This window comes from Salmo trutta, chromosome 36 (assembly GCF_901001165.1).
Source record: "Salmo trutta chromosome 36, fSalTru1.1, whole genome shotgun sequence".
NCBI lineage: Eukaryota > Metazoa > Chordata > Actinopteri > Salmoniformes > Salmonidae > Salmo > Salmo trutta.
Window position 1 is genome coordinate 23,702,529 of NC_042992.1, and position 24,003 is coordinate 23,726,531.

At 44.7% G+C, this 24,003-nt stretch overlaps 1 protein-coding gene across 1 annotated transcript in view; it reads right to left on the bottom strand.

The window, feature by feature from the left end:
• LOC115175687 (retinoic acid receptor alpha-A-like) overlaps window positions 1-24,003 on the bottom strand; it is a 107,940-nt gene that overhangs the window by 5,221 nt on the left and 78,716 nt on the right. Inside the window, exon 5 of the mRNA XM_029735125.1 lies at window positions 13,313-13,489. Within this exon, the coding sequence (XP_029590985.1) occupies window positions 13,313-13,489 (177 nt within the window). The remainder of the gene's footprint in view (window positions 1-13,312; window positions 13,490-24,003) is intronic.

The window sequence follows — 24,003 nt, forward strand, 5'->3', positions numbered from 1 at the left end:
AAATACACATTTAGATTTGTAAGTAATCCTTGAAGTAATCATCTAGTTTTTCAAAAGTATCTGTAATCTGATTACAATATTTTAGCTGGTCAGTTTATGGATTACAGTTACCGTTTTTTGTAATCCCTGACATGTAATCCGTTACTCCCCCAACCCTGAGAGAGGGACAGTAAGAGGGAAGAGAGGAGAGAGGGACTATCAGGGGGAGGAGAGGAGAGAGGGACAGTCAGGGGGAGGAGAGGAGAGAGGGACAGTCAGGGGGAGGAGAGGAGAGAGGGACAGTCAGGGGGAGGAGAGGAGAGAGTGTCACGATGGGGCTTGTAAAGAGTAGAAAGACAAAGTCAAAGTGAAGCCCACAGAGGCTAGAGACAAGGCTATGCAGTAGTTATACTATATACCTGTAGCTAGGACTGACACGTTTCACAGCCAACAAAGACTAAAGAGAGAAACCACCACTATGATCATGACCTTGAGGAGGAAAAACCTCAGTGTGTCTGTGTGCTTGTTTCTGTATTGTACAGCTATACAGGGTGTGTGTGTGTGTATGTGTGTCTGACCAGCCGGTGTTTGAGCCTCCGCCAGCCTGAATGTTTTATTCTGTTTCATTTTGCGGACGCTCCTGCCACTCACTGTCAGCGCTCTCACACACACACACACTCACTAGCTGTCAGCGCCACTCAATTGGCTTCAAAGGTTGACACTGCCTGTCTCTTCACCACACACACACACACACACACACACACACACACACACACACACACACACACACACACACACACACACACACACACACACACACACACACACACACACACACACACACACACACACACACACACACACACACACACACACACACACACACACACACACACACACCGTTTGTTCCTTCTTCACACACTTGCTCACCCAGATCTAGAACACAGTACGCAGGGCGTGTCCTTCACTGTACAAACCTGTCAAGGTGTGTGTGAGAATGATCTAAGCAGGACTTCAACTTCTCACCTCTTCAACTCCAGAGGCCTCCCACAGGACACACAATGGTTGAATCAATGTTGTTTCCACATCATTTCAATGAAATGACGTTGAACCAACGTGGAATAGACGTTGAATTGACGTCTGTACCCAGTGGGTTGTCACATTTCACAAATACCACATAATCATAGCAAACGAATCCATCCAGCATTACTGCAAATCCCCCCATCTAATCAGTGTGGCAACAGTTCTCATCACACCAGGAAGTGATACTGTAATACGGCCACTACTAATCTAGACCACAGGAAACACCACAATAACACTAATGATGTAGGATAACATCTATCCATTTACAATGCAGTCGCTGTACAGAACAGCTACAGGAATAACATAATAATCACATTCATCATGACATTTACTTCACTAAATCTATTAAATAGTCAATACTACTTTAATAAATACTACCCCCATGATACATGATTACTCACTAACCCTGGGCGCTGAACAGTGACACTATTGTAGCTGCTGTGTTGTGAGCTCCCAGTGAAGAGAGAGAGAAGGGCCTTTTCAGGTCAGGCATACTGCCGGGGGGTCTGAGCTGAGGATGAGAGGAGCGAGAAAGCGAAGGAGAGAAGAAGCAGAAGTTGGCAGTGAATTGGAATAGAGCAATCAGGGAAGTAGATCAGATGTGCTTGATGCAAGGAGCTGACTGAGGATAGCCTCATAGAGCCAGAGAGGGGCAAGGCACATGGAGAGTTAAATAAAGGTTAAATAAAAAAATATTTAAAAAATAAACATGACTGGAGCTTGAGACAATCCACCCCTCTCTCTCCCCCTTTCTCCCCCCTCTCTCTCCCTCTTTGCTTCTCTTCTCTGTCTCGTTACTGAGGGCACATTAGTACTCGACTGCACTACTCCCAAACAAACACTCAGCCAGGGGCAGTCTGCTAACACTGTGCTCCCCCGTATTCATATCCCTGCTCCAGAAAAACATACAGCAAGCAACCCAAACAAACATGAACAACAGTCCTCACTGAAACTCACTGCAGAAAAAGACTAACAGTTCTTTCAATCAATCCTTAATGAGATTTGGAAATGAGTAACGTCTGAGAAACGCTAACCTAATGTACTCTGATTAAGGATGGCTCCTCTACATACTGATCCACCGTCAGGATCAATTAAACCGCTCTTCTATTGGCTTTCTGGACAAACCGACCAATAAGGTCTAAGGACCGGACTCTAGGGAGGAAGTTCAGAGGTTAAACCCCCTGTACGTTTTAGCTTATTGACTGGCTACCTCAGTGGAGAGAGCAAACCCAGTTAACAGAGATCTTTAGACACTAAACAGTACAGATGGAATTAGGCTAAACCTTTTGTCATTAAATAGAAACCTGCTCATTTGGTTATGTGGTAAAGGTACGCTATGTGTTTCTGCATCGAGTCACAGTGCTAATCAGTGTCATTTGTTAGGCTAGCACAATTACTGCTGTGATTACATTTTCAAAAATGAACACTGAGTAGTGGGCCTGTCTCTCAACTATTCCTGTACCACAGATTGGTAAACTACCGTAAATTCCGGACTATAAGCCGCAACTTTTTTCCCACGCTTTGAACATCACGGCTTAAACAATGACGCGGCTAATATATGGATTTTTCCTGCTTTCAATTTTTTTTTTTTCAAAAAAACACATTCTGTGACGTGCTCAGTTTTTTGCCGGCATGAAGCTTTCATTAGACCAATGAAATTGCCGAACGGGTTAAGGTCAAACAACTTTTTTGTTTACTGTTTAGATTAAATCGAGCGCTCTCAAACTTCCCATCATTCTGATTACGGTAGTCATTTTGTCACCCTCATCATGGCAAAGACACGGAGAAATGCATATGATGCAGCTTTCAAGTTGAAGGCGATTGATCTGGTTGTTGGAAAATGAAATAGAGCTGCTGCACGGGAGCTTGGTCTTAATGAGTCGATGATAAGGTGTTGGAAACAGCAGCGTGAGGAATTGACTCAGTGCAAAAAGACAACTAAAGCTTACTGCTAATTTTAAATTTTTTGTTACAAGCCGTGTTTCGTTAAAGCCTATTTATTTTTGTTACAAGCCGTGTTTCGTTAAAGCCTGTGTAAAGTTCATTTGTTTCAATGTACCGGTAGGCACCTGCGGCTTATAGACATGTGCGGCTTATTTATGTTCAAAATTTAAAAAAAAATGTAACTCAGTGGGTGCGGCTTATATTCAGGTGCGCTTAATAGTCCGTAAATTACGGTACTACATTATCCTTCCTCCTTGGATGTCTATTTACATTACAACTAGCCTGTAGAAGTGACTTAATCAGGGTCAGTTTACCATCAGGGACTGGCCCTGTTCATGGACCAGAGGTTGAGGAACCCTGAAATGGAGGCCTAAAACTAGTCTTACTAAACTCAGCAAAAAAAGAAACGTCCCTTTTTCAGGACCCTGTCTTTCAAAGATAATTCGTAAAAAAACAAATAAATTCACAGATCTTCATTGTAAAGGGTTTAAACACTGTTTCCCATGCTGTTCAATGAACCATAAACAATTAATGAGCATGCACCTGTGGAACGGTTGTTAAGACACTAACAGCTTACAGACGGTAGGCAATTAAGGTCACAGTTACGAAAACTTAGGACACTAAAGAGGCCTTTCTACTGACTCTGAAAAACACCAAAAGAAAGATGCCCAGGGTCCATACTCATCTGTGTGAACGTGCCTTTGGCATGCTGCAAGGAGGCATGAGGACTGCAGATGTGGCCAGGGCAATAAATTGCAATGTCCGTACTGTGAGACGCCTAAGCCCGCTCTGTAGTGAGACAGGATTGACAGCTGATCGTCCTCGCAGTGGCAGACCACGTGTAACAACACCTGCACAGGATCGGTACATCCAAACATCACACCTGCGGGACAGGTACAGGATGGCAACAACAACTGCCCGAGTTACACCAGCAATGCACAATCCCTCAATCAGTGCTCAGACTGTCCGTAATAGGCTGAGAGAGGCTGGACTGAGGGCTTGTAGGCCTGTTGTAAGGCAGGTCCTCACGAGACATCACCAGCAACACCGTCACCTATGGGCACAAACCCAACGTCGCCGGACCAGACAGAACTGGCAAAAAGTGCTCTTCACTGACGAGTCGCGGTTTTGTCTCACCAGGGGTGATAGTCGGATTCGCGTTTATCGTCGAAGGAATGAGCGGTACACCGAGGCCTGTACTCTGGAGCAGGATCGATTTGGAGGTGGAGGGTCCGTCATGGTCTGGGGCGGTGTGTCACAGCATCATCGGACTGAGCTTGTTGTCATTGTAGGCAATCTGAACTCTGTGCGTTACAGGGAAGACATCCTCCTCCCTCATGTGGTACCCTTCCTGCAGGCTCATCCTGACATGACCCTCCAGCATGACAATGCCACCGACCATACTGCTCGTTCTGTGCGTGATTTCTTGTAAGACAAGAATGTCAGTGTTCTGCCATGGCCAGCGAAGAGCCCGGATCTCAATCCCATTGAGCACATCTGAGACCTGTTGGATCGGAGGGTGAGGGGTAGGGCCATTCCCCCCAGAAATGTCCTGGAACTTGCAGGTGCCTTGGTGGAAGAGTGGGGTGACATCTCACTGCAAGAACTGGCAAATCTGGTGCAGTCCATGAGGAGGAGATGCACTGCAGTACTTAATGCAGCTGGTGGCCACACCAGATACTGACTGTTACTTTTGATTTTGACCCCCCTTTGTTCAGGGACACATTATTCCGTTCCTGTTAGTCACATGTCTGTAGAACTTGTTCAGTTTATGTCTCAGTTGTTGAATCTTGTTATGGTTATACAAATATTTACACATGTTAAGTTTGCTGAAAATAAATGCAGTTTACATACAGTGCCTTCGGAAAGTATTCAGACTCCTTGACTTTTTCCACATTTTGTAACGTTACAGACTTATTCTAAAATGTATTAGAGATTTTTTCCCTCATCAATCTACACACAATACCCCATAACGACAAAGCAAAAACAGTTTTTTATAAATGTTTGCAATTGCATTATAAATAAAAAACAGAAATACCTTATTTACATACAGTTGAAGTCGGAAGTTTACATACACTTAGGTTGGAGTCATTAAAACTCATTTTTCAACCTCTCCACAAATTTCTTGTTAAAACTTCTTAAGGCTAGGGGGCAATATTTTGACTTCCGGATGAAAAGCGTGCCCAAAGTAAACTGCCTGTTACTCAGGCCCAGAAGCTAGGATATGCATATAAATGGTAGATTTGGATAGAAAACACTCTAAAGTTTCTAAAACTGTTAAAATAATGTCTGTGAGTATAACAGAACTGATTTGGCAGGTGAAACCCCGAGGACAAACCATCCAGGGGGAGAAAAAGATTGAGGTCATAGGATTTCCTAATTGTTTTCTACGGGAAGCCCTATTTATGAGGAACCTGGTTGCAGTTCCTATGGCTTCCACTAGAAGTCAACAGTCTTTAGAAATGGTTCGATGTTTTTCTTTTGAGAAATGAAGAAGTAGGGCTATTCATTCCATGTGTCACTCTGAAGGTCCCTACTATTTTGGTGCGCGTGAACAGGAACGCGCTTCACGTTGTTTTTATCCGGTATTAGAAACAGTTTATTCGTCTTAAATTTGATCGATTATTTACATTTTAGGATACCTGAGGTTGGATTAGGAAAGTTGTTTGAAATGTTTGGACAGAGTTTACAGGTAACTTATTAGATACTTTGAAGTCATGTTGGGCGAGTTGGAACCGGTGTATTTCTGAATCAAACGCGCCAAATAAATGGACATTTTGGGGATATAAAGAAGGAATTTATCGAACAAAACGTCCATTCATTGTGTCACTGAGACATTTGGGATTGCAAAAAGAAGAAGATCTTAAAAGGTAAGGCATTTATTATAAGGCTATTTCTGACTTTTGTGTCGCACCTGCCTGGTTGATAAATGATTTTCATGTGTTTGTATGCGGGGCGCTGTCCACAGATAATCGCATGGTCTGCTTTCGCCGTAAAGCCTTTTTGAAATCTGACACAGCGGCTGGATTAACAAGAAGTTAAGCTTTATTTTGATGTATTACACATATATTTTCGTGAATGTTGAATATTGATATTCCTGTAGTTTGAATTTGGCTCTCTGCAATTTCAATGGATGTTGTCAAATCTATCTCGCTAAAGGGATTGTCGCGTGAAGGGATCCATAAGAGGTTTTAACAAACTATAGTTTTGGCAAGTCGGTTAGGACATCTACTTTGTGCATGACACAAGTCATTTTTACAACAATTGTTTACAGACAGATTATTTCACTTATCATTCACTGTATCACAATTCCAGTGGGTCAGAAGTTTACATACACTAAGTTGACTGTGCCTATAAACAGCTTGGAAAATTCCAGAAAATTATGTCATGGCTCTAGAGGATTCTGATAGTCTAATTGACATCATTTGAGTCAATTGGAGGTGTACCTGTGGATGTATTTCAAGGCCTACCTTCAAACTCAGTGGCTCTTTCCTTGACATCATGGGAAAATCAAAAGAAATCCGCCAAGAAAAATTGTAGACCTACACAAGTCTGGTTTATCCTTGGGAGCAATTTCCAAACGCCTGAAGGTACCATGTTCATCTGTACAAACAATAGTACGCAAGTATAAACACCATGGGACTGCGCAGCTGTCATACCACCCAGGAAGGAGACGCGTTCTGTCTCCTAGAGATGAACGTACTTTGGTGTGAAAAATGCAAATCAATCCCAGAACAACAGCAAAGGACATTGTGCAGATGCTGGAGGAAACAGGTACAAAAGTACGACTTGATTAGTGTAGTGTTAGCTAGCTACATAGTTGTCTTTGCTGTCTTTGTATCTAAGATAATTGTGTAGTTTAGAGTAATTATCGAGGTTAGCTAGCCAGCCGCGACGCGACGCCGTTGTCCAGACTCCAGACTTAGTCAACACACCTAGTCATCATCAAACCCACTGCTAGCTAGCCAACCGTTACCGACTAGCAGCGCTGTAGAAACTAATACATTACAACGGAACGATTTGACTAGTGCAGTGTTAGCTAGCTACATAGTTGTCTTTGTCATAGCTTGATAATTGTGTAGTTTAGAGTAATTATCGAGGTTAGCTAGCCAGCTATTTTCGTCCCCCGCGACGCCATTTTTCCAAACCTAGCCAACTATTACCGACGAGAAGCATTGTAGAAACTAAATACATTACAAAGGAACGTCTTGATTAGTGCTATGTTAGCTAGCTACATAGTTGCTTTTGTATCATGATAAGGTGTAGTACTGAAACTATCGAGGTTACCTAGCCAGCTACATGTTCAAACAAAGTCAACAACGCAGCCACTGCTAGCTAGCCTACTTCACCAGCCAGCAGTACTGTATCATTTTCGTCATTTTAGTCAATAAGATTTTTGCAACGTAAGCTTAACTTTCTGAACATTCGAGACGTGTAGTCCACTTGTCATTCCAATCTCCTTTGCATTAGCGTAGCCTCTTCTGTAGCTTGTCAACTATGTGTCTGTCTATCCCTGTTCTCTCCCCTCTGCACAGGCCATACAAACGCTTCACACTACGTGGCCGCTGCCACTCTAACCTGGTGGTCCCAGTGCGCACGACCCACGTGGAGTTCCAGGTCTCCGGCAGCCTCTGGAACTGCCGGTCTGCGGCCAACAAGGCTGAGTTCATCTCAGCCTATGCTACCCTCCAGTCCCTCGACTTCCTGGCGCTGACGGAAACATGGATTACCACAGATAACACTGCTACTCCTACTGCTCTCTCCTCGTCTGCCCACGTGTTCTCGCATACCCCGAGAGCATCTGGTCAGCGGGGTGGTGGCACTGGAATCCTCATCTCTCCCAAGTTGACATTCTCTCTTTCTCCCCTGACCCATCTGTCTATCTCCTCATTTGAATTCCATGCTGTCACAGTTACCAGCCCTTTCAAGCTTAACATCCTTATCATTTATCGCCCTCCAGGTTCCCTTGGAGAGTTCATCAATGAGCTTGACGCCTTGATAAGTTCCTTTCCTGAGGATGGCTCACCTCTCACAGTTCTGGGTGACTTTAACCTCCCCACGTCTACCTTTGACTCATTCCTCTCTGCCTCCTTCTTTCCACTCCTCTCCTCTTTTGACCTCACCCTCTCACCTTCCCCCCCTACTCACAAGGCAGGCAATACGCTTGACCTCATCTTTACTAGATGCTGTTCTTCCACTAATCTCATTGCAACTCCCCTCCAAGTCTCCGACCACTACCTTGTATCCTTTTCCCTCTCGCTCTCATCCAACACTTCTCACTCTGCCCCTACTCGGATGGTATTACGCCGTCCCAACCTTCGCTCTCTCTCTCCCGCTACTCTCTCCTCTTCCATCCTATCATCTCTTCCCTCTGCTCAAACCTTCTCCAACCTATCTCCTGATTCTGCCTCCTCAACCCTCCTCTCCTCCCTTTCTGCATCCTTTGATTTTCTCTGTCCCCTATCCTCCAGGCCGGCTCGGTCCTCCCCTCCTGCTCCGTGGCTCGACGACTCACTGCGAGCTCACAGAACAGGGCTCCGGGCAGCCGAGCGGAAATGGAGGAAAACTCGCCTCCCTGCGGACCTGGCATCCTTTCACTCCCTCCTCTCTACATTTTCCTCTTCTGTCTCTGCTGCTAAAGCCACTTTCTACCACTCTAAATTCCAAGCATCTGCCTCTAACCCTAGGAAGCTATTTGCCACCTTCTCCTCCCTCCTGAATCCTCCTCCCCCTCCCCCCCCTCTCTGCGGATGACTTCGTCAACCATTTTGAAAAGAAGGTTGACGACATCCGATCCTTGTTTGCTAAGTCAAACGACACCGCTGGTCCTGCTCACACTGCCCTACCCTGTGCTTTGACCTCTTTCTCCCCTCTCTCTCCAGATGAAATCTCGCGTCTTGTGACGGCCGGCCGCCCAACAACCTGCCCACTTGACCCTATCCCCTCCTCTCTTCTCCAGACCATTTCCGGAGACCTTCTCCCTTACCTCACCTCGCTCATCAACTCATCCTTGACCGCTGGCTACGTCCCTTCCGTCTTCAAGAGAGCGAGAGTTGCACCCCTTCTGAAAAAACCTACACTCGATCCCTCCGATGTCAACAACTACAGACCAGTATCCCTTCTTTCTTTTCTCTCCAAAACTCTTGAACGTGCCGTCCTTGGCCAGCTCTCCTGCTATCTCTCTCAGAATGACCTTCTTGATCCAAATCAGTCAGGTTTCAAGACTGGTCATTCAACTGAGACTGCTCTTCTCTGTGTCACGGAGGCTCTCCGCACTGCTAAAGCTAACTCTCTCTCCTCTGCTCTCATCCTTCTAGACCTATCTGCTGTCTTTGATACTGTGAACCATCAGATCCTCCTCTCCACCCTCTCTGAGTTGGGCATCTCCGGCGCGGCCCACGCTTGGATTGCGTCCTACCTGACAGGTCGCTCCTACCAGGTGGCGTGGCGAGAATCTGTCTCCGCACCACGTGCTCTCACCACTGGTGTCCCCCAGGGCTCTGTTCTAGGCCCTCTCCTATTCTCGCTATACACCAAGTCACTTGGCTCTGTCATATCCTCACATGGTCTCTCCTATCATTGCTATGCAGACGACACACAATTAATCTTCTCCTTTCCCCCTTCTGATAACCAGGTGGCGAATCGCATCTCTGCATGTCTGGCAGACATATCAGTGTGGATGACGGATCACCACCTCAAGCTGAACCTCGGCAAGACGGAGCTGCTCTTCCTCCCGGGGAAGGACTGCCCGTTCCATGATCTCGCCATCACGGTTGACAACTCCCTTGTGTCCTCCTCCCAGAGTGCTAAGAACCTTGGCGTGACCCTGGACAACACCCTGTCGTTCTCCACTAACATCAAGGCGGTGACCCGATCCTGTAGGTTCATGCTCTACAACATTCGCAGAGTACGACCCTGCCTCACACAGGAAGCGGCGCAGGTCCTAATCCAGGCACTTGTCATCTCCCGTCTGGATTACTGCAACTCGCTGTTGGCTGGGCTCCCTGCCTGTGCCATTAAACCCCTACAACTCATCCAGAACGCCGCAGCCCGTCTGGTGTTCAACCTTCCCAAGTTCTCTCACTTCACCCCGCTCCTCCGCTCTCTCCACTGGCTTCCAGTTGAAGCTCGCATCCGCTACAAGACCATGGTGCTTGCCTACGGAGCTTTGAGGGGAACGGCACCTCCGTACCTTCAGGCTCTGATCAGGCCCTACACCCAAACAAGGGCACTGCGTTCATCCACCTCTGGCCTGCTCGCCTCCCTACCTCTGAGGAAGCACAGTTCCCACTCAGCCCAGTCAAAACTGTTTGCTGCTCTGGCACCCCAATGGTGGAACAAGCTCCCTCACGACGCCAGGACAGCGGAGTCAATCACCACCTTCCGGAGACACCTGAAACCCCACCTCTTTAAGGAATACCTGGGATAGGATAAAGTAATCCTTCTAAACCCCCCCCCTTAAAAGATTTAGATGCACTATTGTAAAGTGGTTGTTCCACTGGATATCATAAGGTGAATGCACCAATTTGTAAGTCGCTCTGGATAAGAGCGTCTGCTAAATGACTTAAATGTAAATGTATATCCACAGTAAAACGAGTCCTATATCGACATGAAAGGCTGCTCAGCAAGGAAGAAGCCACTGCTCCAAAACCGCCATAAAAAAGACAGACTTTGTTTGCAACTGCACATGGGGACAAAGATTGTACTTTTTGGAGAAATGTCCTCTGGTTTTATGAAACAAAAATAGAACTGTTTGGCCATAATGACCATCGTTATGTTTGGAGGAAAAAGGGAGACGCTTGCAAGCCGAAGAACACCATCCCAACCGTGAAGCACGGGGGTGGCAGCATCATGTTGTGGGGGTGCTTTGCTGCAGGAGGGACTGGTGCACTTCACAAAATAGATGGAATCATGAGGCAGGAAATTGATGTGGCTATATTGAAGCAACATCTCAAGACATCAGTCAGGAAGTTAAAGGTTGGTCGCAAATGACCCCAAGCATACCTCCAAAGTTGTGGCAAAATGTCTTAAGGACAACAAAGTCAAGGTATTGGAGTGTCCATCACAAAGCCCTGACCTCAATCCTAAATAAACTTTGTGGGCAGAACTGAAAAAGCATGTGCGAGCAAGGAGGCCTACAAACCTGACTCAGTTACTCCAGCTCTGTCAGGAGGAATGGGCCACAATTCACCCAACTTATTGTGGGAAGCTTGTGGAAGGCTACCCGAAACGTTTGACCCAAGTTAAACAATTTAAAGGCAATGCTACCAAATACTAATTGAGTGTATGTAAACTTCTGACCCACTGGGAATGTGATGAAAGAAATAAAAGCTGAAATAAATAATTCTCTCTACTATTATTCTGACATTTAACATTCTTAAAATAAAGTGGTGATGCTAACTGACCTAAGAGAGGGAATTTTTACTAGGAATAAATGTCAGGAATTGTGAAAAATGTTGTTTAAATGTATTTGGCTAAGGTGTATGTAAACGTCCGACTTCAACTGTAAGTATTCAGTCCCTTTGCTATGAGACTCGAAATTGAGCTCAGGTGCATCCTGTTTCCATTGATCATCCCTGAGATGTTTCTATAACTGGATTGGAGTCCACCTGTGGTAAATTCAGTTGATTGGACCTGATTTGGAAAGGCACACACCTGTCTATATAGTTGACAGTGCATGTCAGAGCAAAAACCAAGCCATGAGGTCGAAGGAATTGTCCGTAGAGCCCAGAGACAGGATTGTGTCGAGGTACAGATCTGGGGAAGGGTACCAAAACATTTCTGCAGCACTGTGTTCTCCAAGAACACAGTGGCCTCCATCAATCTTAAATGGAAGAAGTTAGGAACCACCAAGGCTCTTCCTAGAGCTGGCAGCCCAGCCAAACTGAGCAATCGGGGGAGAAGGGCGGTGACCAAGAACTCGATGGTCACTCTGACAGAGCTTTAGAGTTCCTCTGTGGAGATGGGAGGACCTTCCAAAAGGACAACCATCTCTGCAGCACTCCACCAATCAGGCCGTAATGGTACAGTGGCCAGCGGAAGCCACTCCTCAGTAAAAGACACGACAGCCCTCTTGGAATTTGCCAAAAGGCACCTAAAGGACTCTCGGACCATGAGAAACAAGATTCTTTGGTCTGATTAAATCAAGATTGAACTCTTTGGCCTGAATGCCATGCGTCTGTCACGTTCGTCGTAGGAAGGAGACCAAAGCGCAGCGTGGGTATCGTTCCACATCTTTTATTTTAATGTGAAACTTTGCAAAACAAACAATAAACTACAAACAAAACACAAACCGTGACAAAAGAGGTGCAATATGCACTAACTCAAAATAATCTCCCACAAACACAGGTGGGAAAAACAACTACTTAAATATGATCCCCAATTAGAGACAACGATGACCAGCTGCCTCTAATTGGGGATCATACAAAAACCCCAACATAGAAAAAATAAACTAGAACCAAAACAACATAGAACTAAATAAACTAGATAACCCCCCCAGTCACGCCCTGACCTACTCTACCATAGAAAATAAGAGCTCTCTATGGTCAGGACGTGACAGCGTCACGTCTGGAGGAAACCTGGCACCATCCCTACAGTGAAGCATGGTGGTGGCATCATCATCCTGTGGGAATGTTTTTCAGCTGCAGGGACTGGGAGGCTAGTCAGGCTTGAGTTAACGATGAACGGAGCAAAGTACAGAGAGATCCTAGATGAAAACCTGCTCCAAAGTGCTCAGAACCTTAGACTGAGGCGAAGGTTCAACTCCCAACAGGACAACGACCCTAAGCAGCCAAGACAACGCAGGAGTGGCTTCAGGACAAGTCTCTGAATGTCCTAGAGTGGCCCAGCCAGAGCCCGGACTTGAAAATAGCTGTGCAAAAACGCGCCTCATACCCAAGACTCAAGGCTGTAATCGCTGCCAAAGGTGCTTCAACAAAGTACTGAGTAAAGGGTCTGAACACTTACGTAAATGTGATATTTAGTTTTTTGATTTTGTATAAATTTGAGGAAAAAAATGTAAACCTGTTTTTGCTTTGTCATTATGGGGTATTGTGTGCAGATCAATGAGGGAAAAAATCTATTTAATACATTTTAGAATAAGGTTGTAACGTAAGAAAATGTGGAAAAAGTCAAGGGGTGTGAATAGTTTCCGAATGCATTGTAGGAATAAATGCATGAAGTATGTACATAAGAGATGTGTTGCTTTGAAAACTGCTGATACGTACGTACCAGTATGTCGAGGAAGGCAGCTTGGATCAGCGTGACCTCTGTGTGTGTGTGCCTGTGTGTGACAGTCAGTCCTTACCAGTATGTCAAGGCAGGCAGCTTTAAGCAGCGTGATCTGGTCAGCTATGGTGAGTCCTGTGAAGCCAGGCACTCGTTTGGCAAACTCCACGATCTTTATAATGCACTTAGTAGCCAGCTCACTGAACTTATCCCACAGCCCCAGGTCCAGCCTCACGCGTTGTTCCGCACTCGACTTCTGGAGTGGGGAGAGAGAGGACACACACATGCATTAGCAGGCATGCAGATACACACACGGAGACACACAGGCACACACAGGCACACATAGAATCAAACACAAACAGAGAGTCAGGCGAGAGGCACCGTCATGATGAGACTGTCATGTCCTGACCATAGAGAGCTTGTATTTTTCTATGGTAGAGTAGGTCAGGGCGTGACTGGGGGGTTTTGTCTAGTTTATTTATTTCTATGTTTGGTTCTAGTTTCTTTTTTCTATGTTGGGTTTTTGTCTAGTTTGAATTTTCTATGTTGTGTTCTAGGTTATTTTTTCTAGGTTGGGGTTTTTGTATGATTCCCAATTAGAGGCAGCTGGTCATCGTTGTCTCTAATTGGGGATCATATTTAAGTTGTTGTTTTTCCCACTAGTGTTTGTGGGAGATTATTTTGAGTTAGTGTATGTTGCACCTCTTCGTCATGGTTTGTTGTTTCTTTGTTTATAGTTTATTGTATGTCTTGCATAGTTTCACAGATAAATAAATATGTGGAACGATATACACGCTGCGCCTTGGACTCATTCATACGACAACCGTGACAGAGACAACGAGTTGCTAATGATCTCCAGTCTTCACCCATTCACTATATCTCACTGTATATAAATAATACGCTCTATCTCACTGTATATAAATAATACACTATATCTCACTGTATATAAACAATACACTATATCTCACTGCATATAAATAATACACTATATCTCACAGTATATAAATAATACACTATATCTCACTGCATATAAATAATACACTATATCTCACAGTATATAAATAATACACTATATCTCACTGCATATAAATAATACACTATATCTCACTGCATATAAATAATACACTATCTCACTGTATATAAATAATACACTATCTCACTGTATATAAATAATACACTCTATCTCACTGTATATAAATAATACACTCTATCTCACTGTATATAAATAATACACTGTCCACCATGAGACTATAGAACTATAGAACATTCAGTGGTTGTTGTTGTTGTCATAAATAGAGCCGAGCAGAGAGGACTGGGCTGCGGTAATGAGTGAGAGAGAGCAGGAGGAGAGGAGAGAGAGAGAACAGGAATCAGCCATAAAACTGTGACAGGTAACAGGGAGCACTTTGAAGTGAGACGAATGGAGTTAAAGTATCTATATGGGCCAAGCCCTACTGTCACGTCCTGACCATAGAGAGCTCTTATTTTCTATGGTAGAGTAGGTCAGGGCGTGACTGGGGGGTTTATCTAGTTTATTTAGTTCTATGTTGTGTTGTAGTTTCTTTTTTCTATGTTGGGGTTTTTGTATGATTCCCAATTAGAGGCAGCTGGTCATCGTTGTCTCTAATTGGGGATCATATTTAAGTAGTTGTTTTTCCCACCTGTGTTTGTGGGAGATTATTTTGAGTTAGTGCATGTTGCACCGCTGTCGTCACTGTTTGTTGTTTTGTTTATAGTTTATTGTATGTCTTGCTAAGGTTCACATATTAATAAAGATGTGGAATGATATTCACGCTGCGCCTTGGTCTCCCTCTTACGACGAACGTGACACCTACACTAACATACTGAGAGGAGAGGAGAGAGGAGAGGAGGAAGAGAGGGGAGGAGGAGAGAGGAGAGGACGAGAGGGAAGGAGGAAAGAGGAGAGGAGGAGGAGAGAGGAGAGGAGAGGAGGAGGAGGAGGAGAGAGGAGGAATAGGAGGAGAGAGGAGAGGAGGAGAGTAGGAGGAGAGTACGAGGAGGAGGAGAGAGGAAAGGAGGAGGAGGAGGAGAGAGGAGGAGTAGGAGGAGAGAGGAGAGGAGGAGGAGTAGGAGGAGAGAGGAGAGAGAGCGAGAGAGAGAGAAAGAAAGTGGATAGAGTAAAAGGGAAAGGAGAAGGAAATACAGAGGAATAAAGAAGAGGAGGTGAGAGACGGGGAAATGGCAAGCCATTAGGGAGAGGAAGATAGTGACAGGGCTAGAAATGAAAGAAGAGATGGAGAGAGAAAGAGAGATGGAGAGAGAGAGGAAGACAGGATCGAGACAATGTGGGAGGAGGAGGAGGATAAATTGAAAGAGAAAGTGAGTGAGAAGGAGGAAGACAGACACACAGTAAACAGAGACTTGGGGATGATGAGGCGTGGGTGTGGAAACATCTCACTCCCTGCCCTTGTTATAAAGTTGTTCTAAAGACTCTCATAAACAACTTCCTCTTCAGCCCTGATCTGACAGCGTCTACAGCTTTATATAATCATCTCCCACGTATTGACAGTCAGATCATCTCTAAATACTGAATTAATATATGCTAATAAAGTTGTTTTCATCAGCAGTAGTTTGTCTTTGGTGAGAAAGTGAGGAGGAGGAGGAAAGTCCAAAGTCAGCAGACAAGTTGATTCAAAACAGAGGAGAATTGGCTGAGATGGGAGGAGGGAGGGATGGAATGTGGGATGGAGGAATATAAGTGAGACTCAGGGGAACCAGGGAAAGAGAGAGAGAGACAGAGCGAGAGAGAGAGAGAGAGAGAGAGAGAGAGAAAGAAAGAAAGAGGGAAAGAGTCCAGAGAGAGAGGAAAGAGAGTCTAGAGAGAGAGAGAGAGTGAGAGAGAAAGACACCGGGAAAAAGAGTCCAGAGAGAGGGAGAGAGAGAGAGACCGGGAAAGAGAGTCCAGAGAGAGGGAGAGAGAGAGAGACCGGGAAAGAGAGTCCAGAGAGAGGGAGAGAGAGAGAGACCGGGAAAGAGAGTCCAGAGAGAGGGAGAGAGAGAGAGACCGGGAAAGAGAGTCCAGAGAGAGGGAGAGAGAGAGAGAGAGAAATCGGGAAAGAGAGTCCAGAGAGAGAGAGAGAGAGAGACCGGGAAAGAGAGTCCAGAGAGAGAGAGAGAGAGAGAGCGAGATAGATAGATAGAGCTTGAGAGAAAGAGAAAAAACAGGGAAAGAAAAGAGGCAAACAAAGCATCATTTGGGGAATTGCTTACATTACTGTGTGTGTGTGTGTGTGTGTGTGTGTGTGTGTGTGTGTGTGTGTGTGTGTGTGTGTGTGTGTGTGTGTGTTTTTCGCTTTTGTGCAGGAAGTGTGTGTTTAATATTACTGTGGATGGAGCAGCTGATGATCATTTGTGCCATTTCATGTAAACTATCTAAAAACAAACAAATGATTGTCTTTAGCTAGTTTACATGAAATGGCCCATCTGTTCTGGATGGCTGGGCCATGCCAGCCGGCATGCCTGTGATCACAGCAAGGGCAGAGACATACACACACACACGCTGAAGTGTGTCTGTGTTTGCGTGCATGTTTGTGTGTGTGTGTTTGCTGAGTGTGTGTGAGTGTTTGCTGAGTGTGTGTGAGTGTATTAAGGTGTGCACACGTTTTTGACATTTTATTGACAGTGAACTGTAGCCATAGAAAAAGTTAAACTCTCGACCCCCAACAACTTTGCATAAATAAATGTTTAATTCTATTCAACGAAAACTGTATGACTATTTGACTTTCACAGTTCAGAAAATAAATGAAACACAAACGTCTTCCTCCTATTGACTTCACAGTCAAAGAAAGAGACAGACAGAGAAAGATGAAAAAGAGTGGCCTTTTGAATTGAATGGAATTGAATTAAGGGACAGAGAGAGAAACAGAGAGTGAAAAAGAGAGATAGAGACAGAGAGAGAGACAGAGACAGAAAGAGAGACAGAAAGAGAGAGGAAGAGAGAGACAAAGAGAGAGAGACAGAGAGACAGAGAGACAGAGAGAGAGAGTGAAATACAGAGAGAGAGACAGAGAGAGAGAGAAATACAGAGAGAGAGACAGAGAGAAACAGAGAAAGCGACTGATAGACAGAGAGACAGAGAGAGACTGAGAGAGAGAGCGACAGAGACAGAGACAGAGAGAGACTGAGAGACAGAGAGAGAGAGACAGAAAGAGAGACTGAGACAGAGAGTGAGACAGAGAGAGACAGAGACACAGAGAGAGAGAAACAGAGAGAGAGAGACTGAGTGTGACAGACAGAGAGAGATGAGTAGATAGGACGTGGGGTTAAGTGATGTACCTTAGGTGTGTGTTTAAATCACTGTGAACGAGCTGCAGCAGGCAGCAGCCACTACAGACACACATCTCACTTCTCACTGACAATACATAGAGAGACAATATATACTACTGTACTGAGTGTCACTTCTCACTGACAATACATACTACTGTACTGTGTGTCACGTCTCACTGACAATACATACTACTGTACTGTGTGTCACGTTTCACTGACAATACATACTACTGTACTGTGTGTCACGTCTCACAGACAATACATACTACTGTACTGTGTGTCACGTCTCACTGACAATACATACTACTGTACTGTGTGTCACGTCTCACTGACAATACATACTACTGTACTGTGTGTCACGTCTCACTGACAATACATACTACTGTACTGTGTGTCACGTCTCACTGACAATACATACTACTGTACTGAGTGTCACGTTTCACTGACAATACATACTACTGTACTGTGTGTCACGTCTCACAGACAATACATACTACTGTACTGTGTGTCACGTCTCACAGACAATACATACTACTGTACTGTGTGTCACGTCTCACAGACAATACATACTACTGTACTGTGTGTCACGTCTCACTGACAATACATACTACTGTACTGTGTGTCACTTCTCACTGACAATACATACTACTGTACTGTGTGTCACGTCTCACTGACAATACATACTACTGTACTGTGTGTCACGTCTCACTGACAATACATACTACTGTACTGTGTGTCACTACTCACTGACAATACATACTACTGTACTGTGTGTCGCTCCTGATTGACAATACATACTAATGTCATGTGTGTCACTGACAATATATACTACTGTACTGTACTGTGTGTCACTTCTGACTGGCGGATGGGGGAGAAAGGAGTTGCAGATGGAGGGAGGGATGGAGGGATGGGGAGGGAGACGGAATCTCTGATATTAAAGCTACTCGTCTTGTTCCTCCCCTGGGCGAAGGAGGGAGGACAGGATAGGGAGGAAGAGGTAGATTCACAGTTTGATTCCCTCTCCTCCCCCCATCCCCCTCTCACACTGCAATTTCAGTCAATTACCCCAGTCCCATAATTCAATAGAGCCAAACAAGGAAGTGGCCTGGGAGATCTAATTTCCTTTAAAGGCATTTATCCAAACAAATTAGACAAGTTGCGAAGTCAGAAAATAAGCTGCCAATGTAGAAACCAACGCTCTGCACTTCATCACCGGCCGGGGTGTGTGTGTGTGTAGGCATAACAAAAGAAAAAAAGACTCTTGGCAGCATTATTATCCAGTACCTGTGAAGGATAATGACAGTAGAGTATAGCAGTAATAATGTAGCTCATAGTCAATGGCTGACTGAGCTATATAACACACACACGCACGCACGCACGCACGCACGCACGCACACACACACACACACACACACACACACACACACACACACACACACACACACACACACACACACACACACACACACACACACACACAACACACACTTATTTTCCTTGAAGCTGAGGGCCACATATCCCTAATGTTTTTTTTTTGTCTTTTAAAGTGCCAGGGCCGTTTTCATCACCATCCCTGTCAATGAAGCCTTATTCATTGTCATGCTTTAAGCCCTCTCACTCACCCTCTCTCTCTCCACTATCTCCCCTCACCCAGCAGTAAACTCCTAAATCACCCAGGACAAGGATTGCAATATTTCACCACATAATTGGAGCTTTAACCTAATCTAGGGAGCTGAGAGAGAGAGAGAGAGACAGAGAGACAGAGACAGAGAGACAGAGACAGAGAGAGAGAGTGAGAGACAGAGAGAGAGAGTGAGACAGAGAGAGAGACAGAGAGAGACAGAGAGAGAGACAGAGAGAAAGAGAGAGACAGAGACAGAGAAACAGAGAGACAGAGACAGAGAGAGAGAGAGTGAAAGAGACAGAGAGAGAGAGCGACACACAGAGAGAGAGAGACACACAGAGAGAGAGACAGAGAGAGTGAGAGACAGAGAGAGAGAGAGAGAGAGAGAGAGAGAGAGAGAGAGAGAGAGAGAGAGAGAGAAAGCTGAGGGGGAGTGATGTTCAAAAGGCGCGTCAGGAACCAATCTCTTGTAATAATGAGGGAGTTCTCAGTCTGAGAGCCAACATAATTACTAGTGATCCAGATTAAGGCTTTATCTATCTACAGGCCTACTGCTACTGCCGTGACAGTACTGACAGCAGCACAGCGGTATGCATCCTGCCTACATGACTGACTGACTCTAATTATCTTTATTTAAAGACAGTTTTTCTGTCAATTTGAAAAATTAAGTATATTTTCATTTTGAAGAATGTGACATAAATATTACATGACTGACTAACTGGGGAAATAAATACACTGCACTGTTTATTTTTTACTAGGATTTGTTATTTAAGGAGAGTGGAATTTCTATTTCTATCTGAAAATGAATGGTACTACTACTTGGTAGAAATGAAGGAGTAAGAGGTAAGAGTAGGAGGTGGGGTAAGCTTAGTTGTGGGACATTCCTAAACGTATGTGTTGTACAGAAGAAAAAAAAATGATGGCATGTGTGGCTCAAAAATGTGTCTCAGTTGGTAGAGCATGGTGTTTGCAACGCCAGGGTTGTGGGTTCAATTCCCACGGGGGACCAGTACGGAGAAAAAAATGTATGAAATTTATGCATTCACTACTGTAAGTCGCTGTGGATAAGAGCGTCTGCTAAATGACTAAAATGTAAAAAAAATGGCAATGTATGGCAAACCGTGAACCTTTAACCTCTGAGAAACTACACACAGACTGATGGTAACTCTTCCTTCAGAGCTGTCCTACGCCAGGGAAAGTCTTTACACATACTTTGAAGGCGGAAGGCTTTAATCACTAATGATTAGCTTTAGTTATGTCAATCATCCACCATGGGAAAGGATTGGAATGATTATTACCACTGCTATATATTCCGTTTTTTAAGAAAGGGTGTGCCAGCGCCATGGTGTTTTCTACTTGTTTGTTTATTAAACTGTGTGAACAAAGCCTGAATGATTGATTGGTGACATGAAACTCCCCAAGCCTTGAGACAAGTTTGAGGTGTGTGTGTGTGTGTGTGTGTGTGTGTGTGTGTGTGTGTGTGTGTCTGTGTTCCTACATGTCTACCACATTATCCCTCACAAATCTCCCCTTGCTCTTCTCAACACTCCCAACAGTACATCGTTCGCAAAGCTCCGGTGTCAATCACACACTATCTCACGCCAAGCCCAATCTATACTGTATGTAAGAAAGTCTATCAGTCTAAAAACAAAGTGTTAGACACTTTCAAACTCCCTGCACAACGCTGCCATGCCTAGCTGTCAGTCAAACACACCGCTATCTCAACCTGCTAGAAAACTTTCAGTCACTCAGGACCATCTCACTATCCCACATGACTATCTCACATTTACCTGTCAAAATGTCCCAAAACTAGCTAAGCTCTATCTATCTGGCAAGGCAGTGTATCTCTATCGCATGTTTCCATCTACATGACATAGCTCAGTACATATCTAACTCTGCTATTTGGCTCAGGAGGTTTTGCTGCTCCAGGTTTCTGTGAACCTTGACCTCTGCTCAGAGGGATGCTGGGAGCAGAGAGGTGCCTTCACATCCAAGCTTAGAGACCTTCTCTCTCTCTCTCTCTCTCTCTCTCTCTCTCAATTCAATTTCAATTTAAGGGCTTTATTGGCATGGGAAACATATGTTAACATTACCAAAGCAAGTGAAGTAGATAATAAACAAAAGTGAAATAAACAATAAAAATGAACAGTAAACATTACACTCACAGAAGTTCCAAAATAATGAAGACATTTCAAATGTCATAGTATGTCTATATACAGTGTTGTAACGATGTGCAAATAGTTAAAGTACAAAAGGGAAAATAAATAAACATAAATATGGGTTGTATTTACAATGGTGTTTGTTCTTCACTGGTTGCCCTTTTCTTGTGGCAACAGGTCACAAATCTTGCTGTTGTAATGGCACACTGTGGTGTTTCCCCCAGTAGATTTGGAGTTGTGGCTGTCTAGCTGTACTGGGGCTTTTGAAGCTCTCGACAGAAGACACCTAGAGTCAGAACGTTAAACTCCATATTTGGCCTTTCTGTTTTCAACTTTATGGACCAACATCCTTATAGGAACATTGTTCCTAAAAAAAGAAAAAGATTATCTTTGGCAATACCCAAAGACCCTATACTCTATCCCTGTACAAGCCAGCTAGAGGCCATAGGTCAGGCTTTCGAAGACTGTGAAACCAGAAGAGCGATGTGACAAATTGATCTTAAGTGGTTTCAATTCTGTACACGTCAGAGTTTATCCGTCAGGACAGGGTTTGTCTCTGTGAATGGTTTGTCCTCTGTCAAATCAACTGTACATTTCGGTGTTCCTCAAGGTTCTGTTTTAGGACCACTATTGTTTTCACTATATATTTTACCTCTTGGGGATGTCATTCGAAAACATAATGTTAAATTTCACTGCTATGCGGATGACACACAGCTGTACATTTCAATGAAACATGGTGAAGCCCCAAAATTGCCCTCGCTAGAAGCCTGTGTTTCAGACATAAGGAAGTGTATGGCTGCAAACGTTCTACTTTTATACTCGGGCAAAACAGAGATGCTTGTTCTAGGTCCCAAGAAACAAAGATATCTTCTCTTGAATCTGACAATTAATCTTGATGGTTGTACAGTCGGCTCAAATAAAACTGTGAAGGACCTCGGCGTTACTCTGGACCCTGATCTCTCTTTTGAAGAACATATCAAGACTGTTTCAAGGACAGCTTTTTTCCATCTACGTAACATTTCAAAAATCAGAAACTTTCTGTCCAAAAATGATGCAGAAAAATTAATCCATGCTTTTGTTACTTCTAGGTTGGACTACTGCAATGCTCTACTTTCCGGCTACCCGGATAAAGCACTAAATAAACTTCAGTTAGTGCTAAATACGGTTGCTAGAATCCTGACTAGAACCCAAAAATGTGATCATATTACTCCAGTGCTAGCCTCCCTACACTGGCTTCCTGTTAAGGCAAGGGCTGATTTCAAGGTTTTACTGCTAACCTACAAAGCATTACATGGGCTTGCTCCTACCTATCTTTCCGATTTCGTCCTGCCGTACATACTTACACATGCGCTACGGTCACAAGACGCAGGCCTCCTAATTGTCCCTAGAATTTCTAAGCAAACAGCTGGAGGCAGGGCTTTCTCCTATAGAGCTCCATTTTTATGGAATGGTCTGTCTACCCATGTGAGAGACGCAGACTCGGTCTCAACCTTTACATCTTTACTGAAGACTCATCTCTTCAGTAGGTCCTATGATTGAGTGTAGTCTGGCCCAGGAGTATGAAGGTGAACGGAAAGGCTCTGGAGCAACGAACCGCCCTTGCCGTCTCTGCCTGGCCGGTTCCCCTCTCTCCACTGGGATTCTCTGCCTCTAACCCTATTACAGGGGCTGAGTCACTGGCTTACTGGTGTTCTTCCATGCCGTCCCTAGGAGGGGTGCATCACTTGAGTGGGTTGAGTCACTGACGTGGTCTTCCTGTCTGGGTTGGCGCCCCCCGTTGGGTTGTGCCGTGGCGGAGATCTTTGTGGGCTATACTCAGCCTTGTCTCAGGATGGTAAGTTGGTGATTGAAGATATCCCTCTATAGGTGTGGGGGCTGTGCTTTGGCAAAGTGGGTGGGGTTATACCCTGCCTGTTTGGCCCTGTCTGGGGGTATCATCGGATGGGGCCACAGTGTCTCCTGACCCCTCCTGTCTCAGCCTCCAGTATTTATGCTGCAGTAGTTTATGTGTCGGGGGGCTAGGGTCAGTCTGTTATACCTGGAGTATTTCTCCTGTCTTATCCGGTGTCCTGTGTGAATTTAAGTATGCTCTCTCTAATTCTCTCTCTCTTTCTTTCTTTCTCTCTCTCTCGGAGGACCTGAGCCCTAGGACCATGCCTCAGGACTACCTGGCATGATGACTCCTTGCTGTCCCCAGTCCACCTGGCCGTGCTGCTGCTCCAGTTTCAACTGTTCTGCCTGCGGCTATGGGACCCTGACCTGTTCACCGAACATGCTACCTGTCCCAGACCTGCTGTTTTCAACTCTCTAGAGACAGCAGGAGCGGTAGAGATACTCTCAATGATCGGCTATGAAAAGCCAACTGACATTTACTCTTGAGGTGCTGACTTGTTGCACCCTCGACAACTACTGTGATTATTATTATTTGACCATGCTGGTCATTTATGAACATTTGAACATCTTGGCCATGTTTTGTTATAATCTCCACCCGGCACAGCCAGAAGAGGACTGGCCATCCCTCATAGCCTGGTTCCTCTCTAGGTTTCTTCCTAGGTTTTGGCCTTTCTAGGGAGTTTTTCCTAGCCACCGTGCTTATACACCTGCATTACTTGCTGTTTGGGGTTTTAGGCTGGGTTTCTGTACAGCACTTTGAGATATCAGCTGATGTAAGAAGGGCTATATAAATAAATTTGATTTGAT